Below are 22,359 nucleotides of genomic sequence, written 5' to 3'. Positions count from 1 at the left end.
TTACTAGCCAAAGCCAGAATGGTACAATTACCCTATTCTGTATGTACCATGTCTGAAAGTAATATGAAGGCTGCACAGACAATATGAATACTTCAGATATTTTTATATGCAAATTACAAAATAGCACACAAGATTAATTTTATATGTATAATTTAAATCCGTTTTATACCAGTACAATAAATAATTTTACAAATGTAAAATTTCAGTTAAAGCATTTAAAACACATTGGACTTTATATAGCTTTATTGCACAATATCTATGAAAATAATCTTTAAATTAGAAACCAAGTGTTCTCAATATAGAAGAGACTCTAATTTCAAGACAATAAGAATCTTTGAAAATAACACTTTCACAGGTTATCAAGCTTAAGAGGTGATTCTGTTGGCCCAGTTTACAAAATACTTGAAAATTACTACTTAAATACTCTAATACACAGTTGCATCATTGTACCTTAAATACAAAGCCAAATAAATCTGATTTTATATAAAGCACTAAGGCATTTCTATGTTACCCATTTTGACTATTTTTTGTACCATCTATCAAGGGTCATCTAGTCATAGAATTAGAACAAACACTACTGCGGACAATGAGACTCCTTTTGTAATGCAGATTGGTTGACTTGTGAAATACTTCCAACACATACAAGAACTGCATGAAACTCAAGTTCTCCAGTGCCACTGCTGAAATTAAGTTAGGGAGATGGAGACAACGTTGATATTTTCTTCCTTTCCTGCCAGTGTGGTAAAACATGCTAGCAGAACTACATGGTTAGTGCATATCTCTTCCTACCCCTATCCCAACCAGTTATATAAATGGAATCATATCTTCTATGTAGAGTATAAGAAATAACTTCTTATATGCACTCAGATGTGCTGATTGGTTAATGCTCTGATAATTTGTTTTGATATAGAAAGGTTTAAAAACCAGTTCAGGTGGAACTGTATGGCTCTGGCCAACATAACTAATAGTGAAGAATAGTGGAAGCTGTAGTTCAGAAACGCCTGGAGGGCCATGCAATTCCCACTTAGATCTGTTTTAATATATAGGACAGAAGGTATCAGATGTTAACACTGAGAAACAAGAATATATGCAAAACTGCTCTTAAGAACCTTCATGAGAAGGTCATCGGTGGTGCTGAGCCAGAGAGAGATGCATGTATTGAATCAGATCAAGATGCAGTCATCCTGACCATAGACGCTAAAATCATTAAGTGAAGTCATGACTTGTCCTATTGATTTCAGTGGGTAGGATCTAAGCCTGGTTAAGTGTGTGCAAACAGCTATGGGACAGAAGCAGTAGCACCTGTCACTGAATGGAAGGCACAGACACATATTACCAGCTGTACAAAGGAATGTGTATCTGCTGCTCAAATTGTGCTGGTTATATCCATACAAGAATCTACACGCATGCTTCAGCGTGAGTCAATATTTTATGGCATATAGTTCCAGATAAGAAAAGCAGAATTTTAGATCTCTTTTCATCCATGCACAGTAGCAGTAGGGAGAATGAGGATAAAGGTTTTTAATGCACTTTTATGGCATAAAAAGCCCAAGGCAGAATTGTAGGAAAGGTATTATTTGTAGTATTTGGGGAATATGACCCACATAGCCATCAGTGTGATGCTACATTTCTTAACAGATTTTCTTTATGAAGAGAAATGTTTAGAACCAATTTCATAAAGGAAGCTGGCAACTGTTTTGGGATTTTCATCTAAAAGCAGTGATTTCTTGCCCTCATAGCACCTTCTAAGTTGAGTGTTTAATTAAAATATATATAAAACTCATTTTCCTCTTCATCAGCATCTTTGCTGTAAAAAATAAAAAGCTATTTTTCTATTTGATACTGCATTACGTTAAGCTTAAACATTCGCTGCTTGGAAAACTCCTTTTCAAATCTCCAAACAGTCTGTGCAATACATCTAATAAAAGTTAAATACACTGCAAAAGAGCATGCAGGTATACATTTAAAAAGACTTTTAATAAAATAAACTCTTCTATTTTACATATTTTAAAAGTGCTAGTTCAGAAAACAAAATTATTTAAAACACAAGTCCCAATCCTACTGAAAGATAACTGCATATGCTGTTCTTAGACATCCTGATTGCATGAGAAAGACAATTATTATTTGTCAATTAACCCAGCTTCCTTAATTTTTGTGTAGAAGAATTTCTCCAGTATATTGGCACATTTATAGTATTCACTTTCTGGTGGGTTGTACTCTCTGCAGTTAGTGAAGACTCGCTGCAGATCCGCCATGAATAACTTCTTAGACACATAGTATCTGTTCTTAAGCCGTTCGCTCATGGTTTTCAGGTCTGTAGAAGAACAAAGATCAAGTCTTATTCTTAGTCACCCATTCAGAAGTAAAACACTGGGGCAGTCTGCTAAAATGCTTTTGGAGGGCATGGGTACTGAATGAGACAGACACTTTTCTCCTTTTTTCTGTTTGCACTTTCAATGGTGGCAGGTAAAACACAGAGCTATACTAAGTAGCAGAATACAAAGAGGAAACCAACATTACAGTGAGTGTCTTCAACTAAGCCCCACCCAAACCAGCCAAACTCCCAGCCTTCACATGTCCTGAAATTGCACTCCCTGTTTTAAGAAGAGCCACAGGCAACAGCCATCACCACCTGCTTGGGAGCTGACAGGACATTTTTATCTACTGATAAGCTTGGTTTTCACTACCAGCCACTAATACATACTGTCCCCCAAAAGTAACTTATGCTGGAACTAAGTCGCCAACCGGACACTAGTAAACATGACCATATCAATAAGACTCAACCTGAAATTTCAGGGGGGGTGGGTGTTATCAAGGTCTTATTTAAAATATTTCTATTTTTAACTCCCCAAAGTTGTTCTGACACCGGTCTGTATAGTGTTGTTATGTTATGTGGGGTTTTTTTTTTTTTGGTTTTGGCAGGACTTATTCAGAAAAGGGTTGACATTGCCAACAAGGTGTATTGGCTTGAGTGTTCGACTGCAACTCGAGATCAGGGTTTGATTCCAAGCTCAGCCATGAAAACCCACTCGGGCTGTGCAAACCGCCCCTAAGGGGCAGCCTGCAGCAGTCTCCATTTCTGCCTGATCTGGCCTTTGCAGGGTGCAAAGAACAGCCACAAAAAATGGTTCCTTTTTGTGCCCTGCAAAGGGCGCGATAGAGCAGCTCCGTGGCTTTATGACGCTCCTTCAATGCTGGGTTGCGTGGATGCAGCACCAGATGGGTGTCATGACGCCATGAACTGTGTAGACCGTGCAGCATCACGCTACCCTGGGGGCGGAGTTGGGGTGTACATCATGTGGACACTTCGCCCTGACTCCACCCCAAGCTGGCCTTTAAGGCTAGTCTGCACAGGGCCTTAGTGACCTTGGGTGAATCACAGAAAACCGACAATAGCGTTAGTCGGAAGCAATTTGAAAGCACAACAAATTCCAAAGAGGTTTGTGAATGCCTTCCTCTAAGGCTGAGAGGGTATGACATGTACAGAGTCACCCACTGATTTTTCTATGGTCTTCTGGAGTCACAGTCACAACACTTAAACCACTGCACCATGTTGACTCTAGGCAATTATGCCTCTGATTCCTATTTGTGAAAAATCCATTTTTGACCTATTAGAAAATCACTGCATGAGGGAAGAATGAACACAAACTCTTCAAGACCATTGTGTGGCTTGTGAGTTCATATGCTCTTGTATGTGTATCTTGTCACTTTTAGTTGCACTACAAGAGGTTATCTACCAGCACAGTTCACAGAACAGAGCTAGCACATTTCCTCCTGCCACATATAGTTTGTCGTTCAAACCTATATACTGAATTTAAGAGCATATTGCTCTTTAAGGATCTGTCAGTCTCTTAGTTTTAAAAGGTTAATGGCATTACCCATGGGGAACCTTATAACTTCATAATATCCAGGGGCTTCTGTTCTCTTCACTGGTTCCATGAAAGGCCAAGCGCTTTGATGGCTCTTTGGAAAAGAAAAATGATATTGTGATTCAGTGCTCTACACAATCAAAAGTCTCAAAACATTTACAGGAAACCAATATTTACCTTGACCTGTTGTAGAATGTTTTTTAGAGTGCTGTAGAGCTGATCTGGATCTTTGGGTTCTTTACTTGAAATAAAATGAAGACAAGATTAAAATGTATGTTTTGTTCATTTCTGTAATGCTCTCAGCCCAAATTTTTAAAAGGTTCATTACAAAAGCTGTTTCTTCTGTTAATCCCAGTTGTCCAACAGATGCAGGTTTAAATATTTCAAAGGTGCAAGTGAATTTTAAATTCTAGAAACTTTTCATTTTCTTATCCAAACAGTGCTCACCCTTTCTCTTTGCTGCTTGGTTTCCATCCAGTCTCTCCTATACAGCAAACAAAATCATTTAGTAAGAAACATGGTAAGATAAAAGGGAACTGAGTTAGTATGAACCTGAACCTCACCCTCAGTTTTATTCCAGGGCTGTTAGTTTATGGGTGCTGTAGTCCAACACAACTGAGGGACACTGGGCTGGGGAAGTTTGGAGGAGTACTCCCATCTCCCTCCAACACCTGCAACATGGCTACTCTTCAAAGTGAAGAAGACGTCCAAATATAGTTTGTGTTATATTGGCATGGACTTCTGCTGTTTGAACAAAAATGAACATATTTGTTCCCCTCCCCTCCTGTTGTTCCTATGCACATTTTCAGAACTTTTCTCCCAAGAAGCCTCTTTCTATATATGTCTGTTTGAGGACTGAGTAGGGGCTCGCCTCTTTGTCCTACTAATGAGGTTAATAAAATGTATGAGGGTATGGGAGATGGCCTTCTCAGCTGTGGCAGCCCAATTGTGGGTTGAAGACCCAACTGCCATCAAACCTGATTTAATTTAGGTGTCAAGTAAAATGTATCCATTTATTAAAGCCTTTGGGACCCTCAGGGGTCCCCGCTGCTGCTGCTCATTGCAGTGCAGCTCATGGGTGGGAAGGGACTGGATGCATCATCCTTCAGCACCCTGCTCACCAACATCAATGAACACCTTTGGTTGCTGTGACTGGCTAGCATTTAAGGCGATTAAGATCAGGGAAGAGGTTCGATTGACAGGCAGATTGCAGCTAAGTCGCTGCAGCCATGTCTCCCATGTGGGATCTTGATCAAATCTTCAAGAGAAGCTACAAGAAGAGTAGGCATGAGACTGACGTGAGGAGGAGGAGGAGATGTTGCATGGGCAGATGTCTTATACAATTCGGAATGCCACCTTATATGCATAGGATCATGCTAAATGGAAACAATCTTATGTACCTTTACTGTATTACACAGTTTGCTTTAGAGTAAACATGCTGTGGATTACACTGAAAAAACGCATATATTCAACAACAGAGCACAAATCATACGCTCGAGCCCCATTCAAAAGAATGGGGCTCATGCCTGTGGCGCAGCGCACACACCATTACCCCTTCTGGGGTGTGCTGAGCATTCTCCCAGAGCAGCTTTCAGCATATGCTGAAAGCCATGTAAGTCGCGCCCGCATATGACCCGGGCACACTGTAAGTTATAAAAGCTACCTGTGACTAAAGAATGCATGCCAAAGTCTCTACAATTCTAGTGTAATTAAACTGCTTTGTGCATTTTTATTAAGTATATAAAATTATAGAACCACCTTGCATCAACAGAAGAGAATCCAATTTCAAAATTAAACTAACCCAATAAATGATTTTTTTTCAAAAAAGGTAACTTTTTTTAAAAAAATGTAACTCAAAAGATAATTGATAAAATGATACATACTAATTCCAGGAATACTTTCTACAGGAATCTGACGTACTCCATCTTTGAAGCAAGAAAGTCCAGGGTAAACCTTCCGAATCTGAGCTTGCTTCCTTTCAATCAATTTTTTAATTATCTGTAACAAAAGCAGCACAAAATTTAGAATTTTACAACTTATTTCTATATCTATTTTCTGAGTAGTCAAGTATAAATGTATGTTTAGAATTAAGAAAGGTAAAATAGTGAGACAGCCAGCACAGTGTAATGGTTTGAACGCTGGACTATGACTCTGGAGAATAAGGTTTGAATCCTTGCTCGGCCATGGAAACTCACATTCTCTCAGCCTCAGACAAAATTGCCCCTTAACAAATATTGCTAAGAAAGCTCCATGATAGGTTTGCTTCAGGGTTGCACTAAGTTGGAAATGACTTGAAGAACAAGATAGTGAGCCTTGTAAAGCATGACAAATATATGGTTAGAAACCACAAGCATCCAAGATATCTATATTTCTTACTCTTCCCAGTACATTAGATGCAAATGTGAATGTGCAATCCACACTGGCAGCAAAATGCTTATCCCAGTCCTCTAAACTTAACTGTTTGAATTCTTCAACAGAAGGTGTGACAGACATATTAAAGGGCAACACTTTGCTATACATGGGGTACTTCTACATTGAAGGTGGGGAATGTGCGCCCCCCACACCAGACACTGTTGGATGACAGCTCCCATCACTCAGCTAATAGTGAGGGAAGACAAGTGTTGCAGTCCAGAAGAAATCTAGAGCCATACATTCCCCAGCACTTCTGTGCATGATACTGCTGCATTTGGTTTTTAATGCTGCAATCTTATACGCACTAATCTGGAAATCAATCCCACTGAACTCAAAGGGACTTACTTTTGAACAGATATGTAGTGAATTGGGTTGACAGAGAGTAATCCACTCAACTTTTCTCTCTTTCAAAAATTCTACTGAACATCCCAAAATAGTTGATTAGGCAACTGGATCTTTAAAATCATGTGGAACATTCACTGTCTGGGTTCCAATACAATCGGCAAGGATTTCTCTCTTTAACAGAAACTTAGATCCAAAGTAATGCTAGTGAAGTTAATCCATGGTGCAAACAGTAGTGCCAGAGACAGAAGACATCAGATCTCTGCTATTAGTTCCACAAGTGAAAACATCTAGATTGTGCCCTTTCTAAATGTACGTGTCCACTAATTCAACAAGACCATTGGATATAGGCCAGACAAACTTATACTTCAGAAGCCATATCAGATTTCCATATCAACAAAAGCAGAGATAGGGAAACTGTGGCCTATAGGCCACATGCTACTGGAGACTTGATCTGCCATCCCTGGAAAGCCCAGAAGTCCTCAGCCCCCTCAAAAATGTTTTAAAAAAAGAAAAAGGAAATATGATAAATGGTCTAAAAACTTGTCTAAAATACAGAAACTGCAGCAAAAATGTGCTGTTTTGGGCCCTTTTGCATCTCACCAAATTCCCAAACTGCAGGAATTGGCCGTATTTCAGCCAGCACACAAAACTGAAAGTGACACTATGTCATATCGATTCATGTCAAGTGAGGCCATGCAGCCCATGGGGCAGACACACTGAAGGGTAAATGGCCCCTGCCCACTCCATAGCTGCATAATAGTTATCCTTTTATTCACTGGTGTTGCATGCCTACAAGAAAAAAATGGGGGTTTTTCTAAGCAATTAGAAACCTTGTCTGTCAGTAATATTTCAGGTACTAACAGACTGGTATTTTAAAATAAACAGTGGATTAATATATATAATTACCTCTTTCTGCTTCTTAATGATGACTGAAAACTCAGTGTATGGAATCCTTGGGTTTAGTTCACATCCCATTAAAGTTGCTCCCTCATAATCCTTGATATAACCAACGTATTTTGCTTTTGGTACTTTAATATCTTTAGAAAAACCCTGAGGGAACAAGAGTCAGAATACTTTGGTGACATGCTTTCCAATAGACTTCTAAAGCCACTGTGATTATTTGGTGGCACATAAATGACTTTTCCCCTCATATGCTTTGAGGTGGAAATTCTATAGCCAGACTTGCACACCTCAATGCCCAATTTGCCAATTGGTGCATTTCTTAACTGAGATTAGGCACTGCAACGTCTCCTCCAGAAGCAGCTTACATCTGCATCTTTCTCCAAGTCATCCTGCATTTTACACAGGGACTCTAAAAATATGGGCAGGAATCCTGCTGGACAGTTACAAATACATAAATAGCTACATAATAGCTGCATATTCACAGTCCCTACATGGCCCTTAGTTTGGGGGTTACACAGAGACTGAAAGTCCCCCAAACACCATTTACCATTAAGCAGCATTCCCCTGCTGATCAAAAATCAGTTGCCTGGTGTTCCCACCCCCTTACACAAGCAACCTTTGGTGTGAGAGGTATTTGAGCAGACGTCTTCTTTCTGTTGCACTGGAGATCATGGGAGGGGATGTGAATGTCTGGCAGCCACATATCAATTGACAAGGGAACAGAACCCTGCTAATCCCAGCGGCTGTTTATTGATATGTTGGGCTTGGGGAGGTCTGGCCAGAATCCACTACATAGCACCACAGTTACGGTGCTACCTAGTACATAATGGCCATAAAGGATTCTGCAAATAATTTAGAAACCTCTATGGCTGAATCTGCACTACATAAATAAGGCAGTTTGACACCACTTTAACTGTCATGGCTCCATGCTATGGAATTCTGGGATTTGTAGTTTTGTGAGATAGTTAGCTTTCATTGTCAAAGCACTCTGGTGCCACAACAAAGTAAGAATCCCAGGATTTGACAGGATTGAACCATGGCAGTTAAAGCAGTGTCAAACTGCATTATTTCGGTAGTGCAGATGCAGCCAATGAGACCTCAAAAAGCAAGCAAAAGAAAAAACAATAACCTGTGACAGTTAAACAGGCCACTGAAATTAAAAGAGAAATACTCTCAACCCGCCAAAGTATGGTGGCTCTTACTGCTGCTGCTGCTAATGCTAGATAAGACCAACAAGCACCATCTAGCATACATGTCCTTGGACTCCAACCCACGCCATCAGATGCTACTGGGCCGCAGTATCCATGAACTTTGGGCAAAATAAAACTTGTTTGTGCCTTTAAGGTGCCACAAGGGTCTTTTGTTGCTTTTGCAGAAACAGACTCAGCAGGGCTACTCTCATGGAAACTGAAACTATCTCCTTGAAAACAGCACATATATAAAATTACAATTTCAAGCTTTCAAGAAATAGAGAATATAACCCACTCTTTCTAGAGAAAAAGAGTGCCATTTCAGTAAGAAAAGCACAAGTTATCCATCACAAAGAGTATCAAATGTGGTACACAGATGGGCCTTTTGGGGCGCCGTTGTGGCATGCGAGGGGCGGCACTTTCAGATGCCCCTCACTCCTCACACGGGACGAGGGCGTCAAAATGGTGGTGCCCTGTGCACACGGGCGCCGCCATTTTGACGTGACGGACAGCTAGTGTCTGCACGTCCTGGCGTCATTTTGACGCTGCGAGTGCGCCATTGGCACACTGCGGCATCATAATGGTGCTGCAAGAAGAACCCGCTTTGTTTTACATATGCTCCCTCGCGCAACAAAACAAGGTCTGTATCCTGCCAAAATCCATATTTTTTTAAAAAATAAATAAATTGCTAACCTAACAGGTTTTCCACCTGTTAGGTATATTTTCTAAGCTTGTAATTCTATATACACTGGCTAGAATGAATTCCCACTGTACTCTAAAGTAGATATGAAAAGGATTCAGATTTAAGCCTAAAATACTTTTTCAAACTTTCTTCATAATACTTCATAAAATTAATGGTATTCTGCTTCTGTCTTTTCCAAGAAAATGTATTTGTTAGCAATATTTTCTAGAACTAAAGTGTTCAGGAGACAACAGACAAACATTAGAAATATAAGTATGAAAGAAATGTGAAAAGTATTAAAAACAAATTTAAAATGATATATAAATAAATTGTAAAATTGTCAGGTAACTTAGTGGTATAGATATAAAAACTTTCAGACTTGGACCACCACAGAAAAGGTCCTGTTCCAAACAGGTGATAATTATGGCTTCATTCCCACTTACAAGTACAGTGCGCCCGCTCCATATGCGGGCGTACAATACACAGCTTCCGGTTTAAGTGGAAGCCGCGTGGCGATTAAATGAATGGTACGCATGCCTGCGGGGCACACATGCCACTCCGCCTCGAGCACGAGTTTCATTATACTGAATGCCAATCCATTCAGCACAGTAATGAATTTCATTACCACCCCTGTGATCTTTTGTATGATTGGACAGTCAGCTAGCATTGTATAGCGATGAGTGTTGGAATAGAACTCCAGGACACTAGGTTTGAAGTCCCCACTCAGCCCATGGAACCCCACTGGGTGGCCTTGAGCAAGTCAGGCTCCCTCAGCCTCAGAGGATGGCCATAGTAAACACCCTTTGAACAAATCTTGCAAAGAAAATTCCATGACAAATTCACATTAGCATAGCTAGAAGTTGGAAAATACTTGAAATACAAGAATTTACAGTTATACAGACAGCTCCCTACTAAATGTAGTGCTTTCTCATCATTCACAATGCTATACAGTATGTTCTATTGGAAATATGGAGCTGGTGAGAAAATGTCATGGCAGTATAGAGGAATCACATGACAACTGTGCTGGAAAATAGTACAGAAATGAAATGATGCCACAAGAAAGCAGCAAGAGCACAGATTGACAAAGAATCTTTTTCTGAGACAAGTGATAAATTGCCCTTTTCCCTCTCCTCATTTGATGAACAACCATCTGAAACTGCTCCCCATAGTCTCCAACCCATTATTACAATCTGATTTGCTTACAGATTTAAAAACAGTTTAATTTAAAAACAAGAGACTCACTTGTTTCTTGAAATAGCCAATGGCATACTCGTCTGCATAAGTAAGGAAGTTGAGAATGTTATGCTTAATATGATATTCTTTCAGATGATTCATTAGGTGTGTTCCGTAACCCTGTACAAAAATCATTAGGACAATTTATCTTCTGAGGAATGCAATGCAATACCAACTCAAGACTTGCTTTTTAAAAAAAATTAGGAAAAAAATAAGGTTAATTAAAAAAATACGAGGCTGGACTCCAAGAATCCTGAAGCAATAACGTCTCCTTTCAATTGCACATGCCATTCTGTATCCTGCTCCACTGCCTATGCTATAAAGCAACTAGGGCTGAAGGGAGACATCAGAACCAGCAGGAAGTGGGGATTTTAAAAGTTCCACTGTGTGCATACAGTATGTCTCTGGATCCTGGACTTAATACAGTGTACTTCCAGAGTGTTCAAAGTACATCACATCTATTGTTTCAGTAATCATGTCACCATCTTGGTAGAGGAAACAGTATTAGCATCCCTGTATTAGAGGAGGAAGCTGAGGCTAAGAGAGCAGTGATTTGCCTGAGGCTGCTTAGCGATTTCACGGCTGAAGGGAGATTTCAGTCAGGAATGTTCTAGCTTTGCAGCTCACACTATTATAAAGCTGCCCATGCCCCCCCCCACCCATATCACTACAATAGATGTCCTATTTAAAGGATTTATAGACTTCAGGTATACCACAGTTTAAAATGAGCAAAGATAAAAAAATAATTCCACTAGTGCACTATTACTTTTTGTTCTGACAGTCCCCCCTCCCCTTTGTCTCCTCTATAATCTGCAGAAATACTAAACTGGATAAAGAATAAAGATTTCCAGTGCTGTGTTATTAGCCAGCAACTGACAAAGAAAACCCAATTTCCCCCATGTGATTTGCTTTATGCCTTTTAGGCATGTGTGCCTGCGGAGTTTTGGCTCTTTCGGGAAACTAGACCTTTTAAGAGAATGACATGATGATTGAGATAAAAATACAATAAATACTCTTCTTGACCATCAGTAGTTTTTCTCTGACCATCTTTCTAAAGCTTCAAAAGCTGAGAATTCATCCTTGGACTCGGAGCATATAATTTTAGTATTGAGCATGTTTATAGAACACAGACTGAACAAAACGCAGGAGAAAGGCTGTGTTTTAATAATGTGTGATTTGAAAATCATGCCCTACAAGCAACAGCTTAGGGAACTGGGTATGTTTAGCATGGAGAAGAAAAGGTTAAGAGATGACATAATAGCCATGCTTAAATTGTGAAGAGTTTGCACAGTATTTTGCAGATGAAATCACTTGGATTTGCTCCGACTTAGATTATGTAGTTGATACAAGTCTGATAGATGTAACCATGGCCCCTGCTTGCCCAGTGTTATTGGATATATTTCAGTTTGTGCAACCTGAGGATGCCGAGGTTTCGGCTATGGCCAAGGGTGAATTTGCACAGTTAAAACAAGTGTGCCACATTCCTTGAAAAGTCAGATCAGGCTAAGGTGACCCATGCCTTGATTACATCCTGTCTAGACTACTGTAATGCACTTTACTTGGGGCTGCCCTTGGAAACGTTTCAGAAACTGCAGCAGATCCAAAATGCTGCAGCCAGGTTGTTGACTGAGGTAGGGTACAGGGATCATGTGACTCCCCTGCTGAAACAGCTGCACTGGCTGCTGGTCTATTTTTGTGCAAAATTCAAGGTGTTAGTATTGACCTTTAAAGCCCTAAATGGCTTGGGAACAGACTATGTGAAGGACTGTATCTCCCCTTACAAGCCATTCCCAGCACTAAGATTGGCAGGAGAGGGCTTTCTATCAGTTCCACCACCTTCGCAGGTGCAGTCGCTAAGGACTCGGGAGAGCCTTCTCTGTGGCTGCTCCCAGACTGTGGAACTCTTTTCCACAAGAAATTAGGTCGGTCCCCTCCTTGCTCTCTTTTTGCCGGCAGCTGAAGACATTTTTATTTAGGCAGGCATTTGATGGATGAATTTTACTTGGGTTGTGCTGTGTGCTGTAAATGTTTTTTACAGTTTTTACTATGGGTTTTTAACTTATGTTTTAATATTAATGTTTAATCATTTTTTTATCTTTTGTACTTCTGTCTTTTTAAATTATTGTAATCTGCCTTGAATCCCACTGTGGGAGAAAGGTGATATAAATCTTTGAAATACATAAATATATAAAATAAATATTGAGGATGGAGCAAGCTTGCTTTCTGCTGCTCCACAAACTAGGACACAGAGCAACGGATTCAAACTACAGGAAAAGAGATCCCACTTAAACATTAGGCAGAACTTCCTGGCCGTAAGAGCTGTTCGACAGTGGAACACATTCCCTCAGACTGTGGTGGAATCTCCTTCTTTGGAGGTTTTTAAACAGAGACAGGATGGCCATCTGTCAGGAGTGGGTTGACTAAATGGTCCTCGTGGTCTCTTCTTATGCTGTGATTCTATCTGGACTTACAGAATCCAATTGGGCTTTCATATTTTAAAGTAAATAATATCTTCTATTGCCAGGGAACTAATGTCTTTACCTTGACTTGTTCATTGGATGTCACAGCACAGAAGACGATTTCTGTAAATCCTTGAGACAAGAACATCCGGAAACAGATGCCACCAATTACCCGCCCATCTTTTATTAATGCAAGCGTCTTGTGTTTCCTGCAGTAATACATCCTTGTGTCAATTCTGTTTCACAACTACTGTATGTACATCATATAAATCAGCACTATCTCCATAATAACAACAGTAGTAAATCATACATATATTTTATGTGTACATCTGATGCTAATTTTATGTTCTGCATAGAAAATAAATATATGTATTTCAAGATATAATCAAGATTAAAAGGTGTGGCATGGTTAGGAGATTCATTTTTCCACAGAGGCTCAAGGCAGCTACACAGCCAGCTTCCCATCCAACTCACTTTGCCACTTCAAACAGTTCAGAGAGAGAAAAATTTCCTCTCAGCAGTGGGTGGAGAAGAGTGACCAGAGAGGAAGACTAACACACACACGCATACACACAAATTGAAAAAGAAAAGAGGAGGGGTAGATGAGAAAGACCACTAGAGGTCCTTGAGACAAAGGGGCCTCCAACCCAAGCAAAGCTCCTACTTCTCTTAGGTCCGAGACAGATGGACCAAAAGTGGCGTGGCAGCAGCGATACTAGGGTTCCGGACTGTGCAGCAACTGCACAGTCCAGAATCCTAGTGTGTAACGGCTGCGTCCCATCCAAAGGGGCACCGCCATCTTGACGTAAGGGATGTGCAGCATTCACATGTCGCTGACGTCAGAGTGCGCCAGCGGCACACTCACAACGTAACCTGGGCACCACAAAAAGAACCCGGAAGAACTGGTTTCTTTTTACTCCGGAGGGACATTATGCGGTTTGGCGGCTGCGGCGTCCCTCCAGAGTTAAAACGGGCAGCTGCAGACCACCATATTCAGGCGGTCTGTCTTGGGCCTCAGTTACGGAATTAATTTCCAGCACTAATTTATAGTTTAACATTTAAGATGCACAAAGAGCAATCTTTTTCCTGAGAAAAAGTAACAACAATTTATAGTAGGTTGTCATAACTGAACAAGTTGTGAAATCTTCTGAGTCATTACAAGCAAACATTTGCTTTGTTTCTATTTCAGTACTGTTCTGAAGGGCCCACCAAACCTCCAAAGCAGATTTTGAGAGAAAGCAGGAGACTGCAAGGGAGAGAGGCAAAATCATTCATATTCCACTGATAAGTGTCTTCTGTCCACAGAGGAACATCAGCAAGATTTTGTTATTTCAGAAGTGGGCAACACTTCACCTGGCAGGCTGCATTACTGTATTTGCCAATAAACCAGTTTCATTTGCAGCCCTGGGATTGTCGAAGGCCTAGAGACTGGAACAAACAAAACAGTCTGGAGCAGTTTGGGAGCATTTTGACCATTTTCTGGAAGGAAAACAGCTTTTTTTTTAAACAAATTGGGGGGAGTGGGACCTTGAGGGAGGTTTGAGAGGCTGCCAAAATATGGGTGGGGGCTGCATGAAGCCCACTATTTCCCCACTCCTGCATTATCTAGAAGAGATCATCACAGACTGATGCCAGTGAATCAATTCACACAAATATTAGTGCTTAGTTTGAAAGTTCAATTCAGCCTAGCTTTGTCAGTCCTCTTGAAGCTACCTTTTGATGTTTGTAGCAAACAACTGACATATGAATTCTTTTTTGTCCATTTCCTACGCATTCCAGTCTATCATAAATCAAAATAAACTACAGAGACTTAAAACTACACTCTGAAAGTTGAACATTTCCACCATCTTCCTTTTTCTCTCTTATTTTTGTCTCTGAATAGTGAATCCATAGACCATGCATAGTTTGAAACACTGCTTCAAAGTTTCTTGAAACTAGTTCAACCAATAAAAGGTATCATCTTTCTTATTTTATGTTCCCACGGGCAGGAGAAAGATACTCACGGATCAAAGACCAGACGAGTAATATATTCTTTTGGCATTCTGGGTAGCTGATGTGAGAATACATTCTGTAAGCCAACCAACCACATCATAATTTTCTTATTTGGCTTTTGATTTAGGGAATTCCCAACTACATGAAATTCAATCACTCCCCTTCGTTCTTCCAGTCTCGCTGCTTCATCCCGAGCTGAGTGTGCCGATAGAAAGTTGGTCTGCTTTATTAGAGAAAAGAGTGAAGACAAATTCAGTATACATTTCAAAGTCATATTTTTTTCACATACTCTTAGCACACATACTCGGATTTCCATTCCATCTGTTCTTCTAAACTCATCCTAAAGGACCCTTTAACACCACACAATTACAGCACTATGATTCCAGTTTAACTGCCATGGTTGCATCTAAAAGAAGACTGGGAATTGTTGTTTAGTGAGGCTCTAGAGCATTGTAGCTGGGAATTATAAGGTACTCTTCCCTAAACTGCAAACCTCAGGATTCCATAGGATGTAACCATGGCAGTTAAAATAAAGCTACAGTGCTAGTATTATGTAGTGTGAAAGGGCCCAAAGTGTAAACAGGATAGCAGCTAGAGATACTGATGTACTATGGAATTTGTATTTGGGTTTTTTCTAAGAATCTACGAATATTCACAAATTTCTTCTTATTTTTAGAAAGAACTAGAGGTTAGAGCAGCAGACCAAAGGAAGCAAACCTGATAGATACTGAGTAAAGCTATGTGCCTTAGAAAATATTCTGAGAAACCAGGAAAAGCCACTATTAACAGCTGCTGTAGGGAGGAACATATTTATGGGTCCAGTAAAACCCGTCTTCCTTTTTAAAAGCCTGAGCATGAAAGGTACCCACATTTAGCTGGAACAAAATCAAGATACAGTTGAACCTTCATATCCATGGATTTAACAATCCACAGCTTGAAAATAGTTGTTAAAATTCCAAAAAAGCATACGTGCTTTTGCCATTTAATCTCAAGGAAAACATTTTACTACGTCACTGTATTTAATAGGACTTGATCATCCATCAATTTTGGTATCTACTGGGGCTCCTGCAAATATCAAGGGCCCACTGTACTCAGAAAGCAAAAAAAAGGGCTCAGTTCAAAATCAGGCATCTGACCTCCATGGTAATCTTTGGCTGCTTGTTATCAATTACAGCATGCTGATTACCGCAACGTGATGCAAATAGAATATCGAGGCATGGGAAGAACTAGAAGTGCAATCTAAATTCTGTTTTGTCAAAAGCATAGCTGCCAACTAATGACTGTTAGGCTATAGAACCAAAACCAGAAATTCTTCTTTCCCTTTTCTTCCCTCTCTCTTGCATTGCTCCTGCTAGAAAAGCTTTCTTTTTACATAAGGAACCCAGAATCCCTCAGGTAGCTTGGTCTCTGACCATGTTGACTGGAGCATTCTGGGGGCTGTAGTCCAAAAACATAGTGCCTTCAAGATCTACTACTGCTCTCAGATCACTTTTGAGTAGAAAAACAACTTTTTCAAGCGCTACCCATAATAAGTTAAGTCAATTTGCTAGCCAGCTACAGTAAGTGCACCAGGGAACAAGATTTACATTTGTCTTGATTGGCCATATAGCAATTGATTCCATGAATCTGCTCTATTTTGGACTAGCACTAGGTTTAGGTTAGGTGGGAAACGTGCAGCACTGTTAATAATTCATACTGATGTAGTCATTTCTATTTAACACTTAAAAAGTTTTATCATTAAAGACATAGTAATTTCACATCAGTTATCTCATAACAGAAATTTTAGTTTAAAGCATTTCTTAGGTGTGATAGCCTACCAAAGTTGTTTTTTGTTGTTGTTGTGTGCCTCCAAATTGTTTTTGATTTATGACGACCCTAAGGTGACCCTATCATAAGGTTTTCTTGGCAAGTTTCTTCAGAGGGATCTTGCCACTGCCATCATCTCAGGCAGAATGTGACTTGCCCAAGGTTAGCCAGTGGGTTTTTATGCTCGAGTGGAGAATTAAACCCGGTTCTCCATAGTTATTCTCCAAAAGCAGGATGCTTACTGGTCCATCACTGTTGAGGTTATATCAGTGGTACAGTACATGCTTTAATTTCAAAAATGTTTTTAAATCCCATGCATCCTCTCTCTCTCTCTCTCTCTCTCTCACACACACACACACACACACACACACACAGATCAGGAAGCCTGTGATCTCTGCCTGACATCCTGGTGAACTGTTGCTAGTTAAAATACTGAAAAGGATGCACCAATGACCTAATTCTGTATACGGCAGCTTATTCAGTTTAGTAGGCTGTTTGAATAGTGCACTGAATGATGACCTCCAACAACTTGACACCACATATCTTAAATCATTTGAAGCTGAAAAGAATCCAGGTGTGAAATAAACTTATTTGATTATCTGTAGTCAATAAATCTTATATATGTGGTGCTGGAGGCGAGTTTTATGGATATCATGGACTGCCAAAAAGACAAATAAATGGGTCCAAGAGCAAATCAATCCCGTTGTCACAATACAAGAAAAGATCCTCTTTTCCATCAGATCCAAGAAATAAAAAAGAAATTTAAACCAAGAGAGAGGATGCTATACAACCAGGAGAGAAACACATTACATGACCAAGTAGAAACAAAAACATAATGGAAATCAATACATGGAAGAACTATATAAAAGAGATGAAAGGGTGACACATTCATTTGATGAGGAACCATATGAAGACAAACCTTCAATTTTAGAAAGTGAAGTGGAAACTGCACTTAGAGCACTTCGGACAAAATAAATCACCAGTAACAGATGACATACCAATAGTGCTGCTTCAAGTTACAGAGTTCTCACAAAAATCACTAAAACAAATATGGAAAATAAAACAATGATCCAAGGACTGGAAACACTCCATATACATTTCAGTCTCGGGAAAGGGATTGCAGTAACCACAGGACTATAGCATTAATTTTCCATGCAAGTAAAGCAATGATCAACATTTTACAACCAAGATTTTTATCATATATTGAGTAAGAAATGCCAGCTAGCCAGGGAAGGAAGAGGCACTAGGTATCATTTTACATACATAAGTTGGCTAATGAAGTGCACCAAAGAATTTCAGAAGAAAATCAACCTGTGCTTTGTAGATTATAGCAAAGCCTTTGATTGTGTAGATCATGAAAAACTATGGATCACTCTTAAAGAAATGGATGTGCCACAACATTTCTGTAGCCTGTACTCAGGACAAGAGTCTACTGTTAGGAGAGAAGATGGGGAAACTGAATGGTTTCCAGTTGGTTAGGATCAGGCAAGTCTGCATTTTATCACCATGTCCATTTAATTTATATACTGAACACATCATACTTAAAGCAGGATTAGACTCAGATGAAGGAGGCGTGAAATCTGGAGGAAGAAACACCAACAACTTAATATATGTGGATGGCATCATCCTACTAACAGAAAATAGCAAAACTTGGAACAGTTACTGAAGAAAGTCAAGGAACAAAATACAAAGGCAGGTTTACAGTTGAACATTAAGAAAACAAAAATAATGATAACAGATGATTTACATAACTTTAAAGCAGCCAGTGAATATTTCAATATTTTCCATACATTGGCTCAGTTTTCAATCAGAATGGAGACTGCAGACGAGAAACCAGAAGAAGATGAGGACTTGGAAGGACAGCAATGAAGAGACATAAAGTATGAAGATCTATCATTAAATACTAAAGTTATGATTGTCCATGCCATTATATTTCCCATTTTTAAGTATGGTTGTGAAAGCTGGACAGTAAAGAAAGCTGATAGGAAGAAAATAACTCATCTGAAATGTGATGCTGGAGAAGATTTCTGCGTATAGTGTGGCCTGTTAAAAAGACAAATAAATGGGTCCTAGAGCAACTCAAGCCTACACTCTCTCTAAACGCCAAGATGACTGAACAGAGACTGCTGTATATGGCCATACTATGAGTAGACAGGACTCACTAGAAAAGACAATAATGCTTGGTAAGACAGTAGGAAAAGAGGAAGACTACATTACAGATGTATAGACTCAGTCAAGGAAGCAAGACCTCATCAGCTCTGTTGATGATAGGCTTGGAGGTCTCTCATTCAATGGGTCGCCATGAGTCAAAATTGACTTGACAGTAGTTAACGAACAACAACAAATTGCACTTTGGATGTATCATGAAATAATATGGTCCACTTGAAAAGATATGAATGTTCATTAAAGTAGGAGGGGGGAGATAACATTACAGTTTATTGAAGCCACAGCCTGAGTTTGCAACAGCAAAGCAGACCTCATGAGAAATGGCTCATGGAGATTTCTCATAAACCAAAGCTGACTTCATGGTGCATAACAACAACAAAAATAATAACGTTAATTGCCATGTTCAAATTTTACACAAATTTGGCTCATGCCAAAGTTAACATGGCTCACCTCTGGACCAAGCATTGCAGCTGGATCTGTAATGGTTGACATCACTTCATTGATCAGCTCAATGGGAATATCTCCTACAACTCTTGGTTTCTTGGCATCCTCCACAGAATAAGGCTCATTAATTTTTCTCTTTTCTCCTGGGAAATAAAGCCACAGCAAATGAAATTGTTTAAAAATTAAAGACTTCATCACTGCATATAAATTGCATCACAGGGCAGAGAGTCAACATTATCAGAAAGGAAAATGTCAACTTATACTACTTGTAGCTGTGAAAAACTCCCCTGTATGTAACTACACCATGGCTTAAAATAATGCCTGCTTTTTATGATATGGGTACAAATGGGTGGCAGCTGTACTACCTAAAGAGGCAGTTGTGGCTGTTTTATCACAGATCAGCCCTGAACACATGATTTGTCTCCATTACCAAGTAATCTTGCAAGGAGTAGGTAACAATATGAAGAAAACTAAGGCACATCATTGATAAAGGTTCATTCATTCATTCATTCATTCATTCCCTTTTATTCATTTATGTCCCACCTTTCTACCAGTGATGGGACGCAAGGCAACTAACAACATATTTAAAAACTATACCAAATATACAAAGTCTTTTAATAAAAGTATAAATATAAAATTTGTTTTAAAAGTGATTGAACAATTTATAAAGTTAAAGTATTAAACATTAAAATTCATTAAAAGAACATATACAAACCTTAAAAGCAGCACCGCATAGCATTAAAACCAGTCAGTTTTAAAAGCCTAACAAAATAAAAATATTTTGACACTGATAGAAGAAAAGCAAGGATAGGGCCATCCTGGCCTCCTTAGGAAGGAAGTTCCAAAGTCTGGGAGCAACCACCAAGAAAGTCCTCTCTCTTGCTCCCACCAAATGAGCCTGGAAAGGCGGTGGAACAGAGAGAAAGTCCTCTCTGGATGATCTTAGAGGTTTAAGGGGAGAGACGGTCTTTCCGATAACCTAGACCCATGCCATATAGGGTCTGAATGATTCAAGCCATGGAGAATGAACATTCTCTTAGATGTGGCTCAGCTATTTAAATCAGTTTTTACGTTGTAAACAAATGACCCTAAGGTATGGAACCACCATTTCAATACCAACAAAATGTAAAAGATGAACTCTTAGAAAAACAATAGTATTCAATAAGCCATAAAACAGAAGGCAGCAAATAACTAAAGGAGGAGCAGGAACCGTGTGCCCTTCCCAGGTGTTGTTGAATTTCATCCCCCAGCATCCTCCACAACAATTATGCTGGCTAGTGCTCTGGAACCTTTCACTCCAACAAGATTTGGAGGGTCACACAGAGACAGAAATTAATGTTTAAATCATGCTATATTGCCAGGGTACATGCATGTGGCTATTACTCAGCAGATTAGGTGTGCTGTATCCAAAGGTTTCTGATCATCACAGCCTAAATATAACAATAGAACATTAACCCATGCTTCTTTCCCACCAGTCTAATTAACTGTTTAAAAAAGCCCTGGTCATGAAATCTGCATAGGTTTTCTCACAATGTTCAGTATTCTGTTGAGTTCATCTCAACTAAAGTAAAACCACTTAATAAGTTGAATAGTGTGCTAATACACAGGTAAATCAAATTGATTCAGTGGGCCTACTCCACTCAAGACTAATAAGAGGATTGAGGCTAGTATCTCATTGCTATGTCTCAGATATCTAGGGGGACACTACAGTACTCAGCTGTAAAAACAGGAAGCCACTAATGAAACAAATGGAAAAGAAATCAGCTCTGGTTGCACCCTAAAATACAAAAAGCCAAGATTTCTCTGTAATCCATCATGTATAAATGTTTTAATATTTATCTAAAGAGCTTTCAATAAAGCCCAAACCATGAAAATAAAGAGTCCCATGAGAAGGAAAGGTATTGTATACGATAATTTTCTTTTCTTTTCTTTTCTTTTCATAATATAGAAAAACTCCTCCATATCTTATATAACATAAACTAAACAGCAAAAATAACACCTACTCTAAGCAGCAGCTGTCTGTGAACAATGACAACAAATTATCTTGGGGTGCCTTGACAACTGACAAATTTAGTCATTCACAGAGCAGGTGACTGCTTCATTCCATGTGTACAACTTTATCCTGTTAGCAAGTATTTTCACACATGGATGTAGGAAAAAGTGGGGGAAATGTTTGATGTGAGGCCAAAAGAGAATTATAGTTGTCCCTTCCAATCTGCAGAGGATCCATTCCAGAACCCCCCCCCCCAACAAATCGGAAAAACGCAAATATCAGAGCCCCATTGTTTTTAATGGCCGTGTGTTCCTGTAAGCAGCTCCGCACGCACACCATTTTGTCTCTCCTGGCTTCCCGTCTGCAGAAATTCAAAACTGCGAACGGGATGTCAGCAAATCTGGAGGGACGACTGTAAATGCAAGAAATGAAGCTAATGATAATTATCCACATTCTACATATCTCAAATAATTACAGTGATCATTCACAAAACAGTGTTGATAAAAAGCAGCACTGACAATAGCTAACCATCAAAAGACTCCAAAAGTACTCTAGTAATATATATTAACAATGTGGGCACTTCCTATTTGTTGTAATTTATCAGAAGTGGCTCTTAAATGGCCAGGATTCAATGATTTGTTTCCACTGCCTCCATCAAAATCAGCTATCATGCCTCCCCTCTTCTACCTCCTGCAGAATTACTGGTAAATTTTCTACAGCAGATTTTTAGCACCAGGAGAACTGTACCAGAGGAAAGAAGTTGAAAATCAAGTCTGTTGACACTGGATACCAAACTGGAGGGTTGGATCATGGCCAAAATCTCCAAAGCCAACCTTTCTCCTCTATGACATCTAAAAAAACTAAC

General features: G+C 39.5%; 1 protein-coding gene across 6 annotated transcripts in view; it reads right to left on the bottom strand.

Annotated features, from left to right (window-relative positions):
* Positions 1 to 96: 96 nt before the first annotated feature.
* Positions 97 to 22,359, bottom strand: part of KAT2B (lysine acetyltransferase 2B) — a 60,385-nt gene continuing 38,122 nt past the window's right edge. For 2 of the 6 annotated variants that reach the window (XM_042474631.1, XM_042474627.1), the window contains 10 exons: positions 19,508 to 19,644; positions 15,097 to 15,308; positions 13,176 to 13,302; positions 10,644 to 10,754; positions 7,533 to 7,676; positions 5,753 to 5,867; positions 4,317 to 4,353; positions 4,047 to 4,110; positions 3,879 to 3,963; positions 97 to 2,314 (listed from right to left, as the gene is read on the bottom strand). In XM_042474631.1, coding sequence (XP_042330565.1) covers positions 2,121 to 2,314; positions 3,879 to 3,963; positions 4,047 to 4,110; positions 4,317 to 4,353; positions 5,753 to 5,867; positions 7,533 to 7,676; positions 10,644 to 10,754; positions 13,176 to 13,302; positions 15,097 to 15,308; positions 19,508 to 19,644 — 1,226 coding nt within the window. In that variant the 3' untranslated portion in view covers positions 97 to 2,120. The remainder of the gene's footprint in view (positions 2,315 to 3,878; positions 3,964 to 4,046; positions 4,111 to 4,316; positions 4,354 to 5,752; positions 5,868 to 7,532; positions 7,677 to 10,643; positions 10,755 to 13,175; positions 13,303 to 15,096; positions 15,309 to 19,507; positions 19,645 to 22,359) is intronic. The other 4 variants (XM_042474628.1, XM_042474632.1, XM_042474630.1 and 1 more) reach the window with 4 other exon arrangements.

Source organism: Sceloporus undulatus, chromosome 6 (genome assembly GCF_019175285.1).
Source record: "Sceloporus undulatus isolate JIND9_A2432 ecotype Alabama chromosome 6, SceUnd_v1.1, whole genome shotgun sequence".
NCBI lineage: Eukaryota > Metazoa > Chordata > Lepidosauria > Squamata > Phrynosomatidae > Sceloporus > Sceloporus undulatus.
The sequence above is the reverse complement of the archived record's forward strand: the minus strand, read 5'-3'. Positions and strand labels throughout refer to the sequence as shown.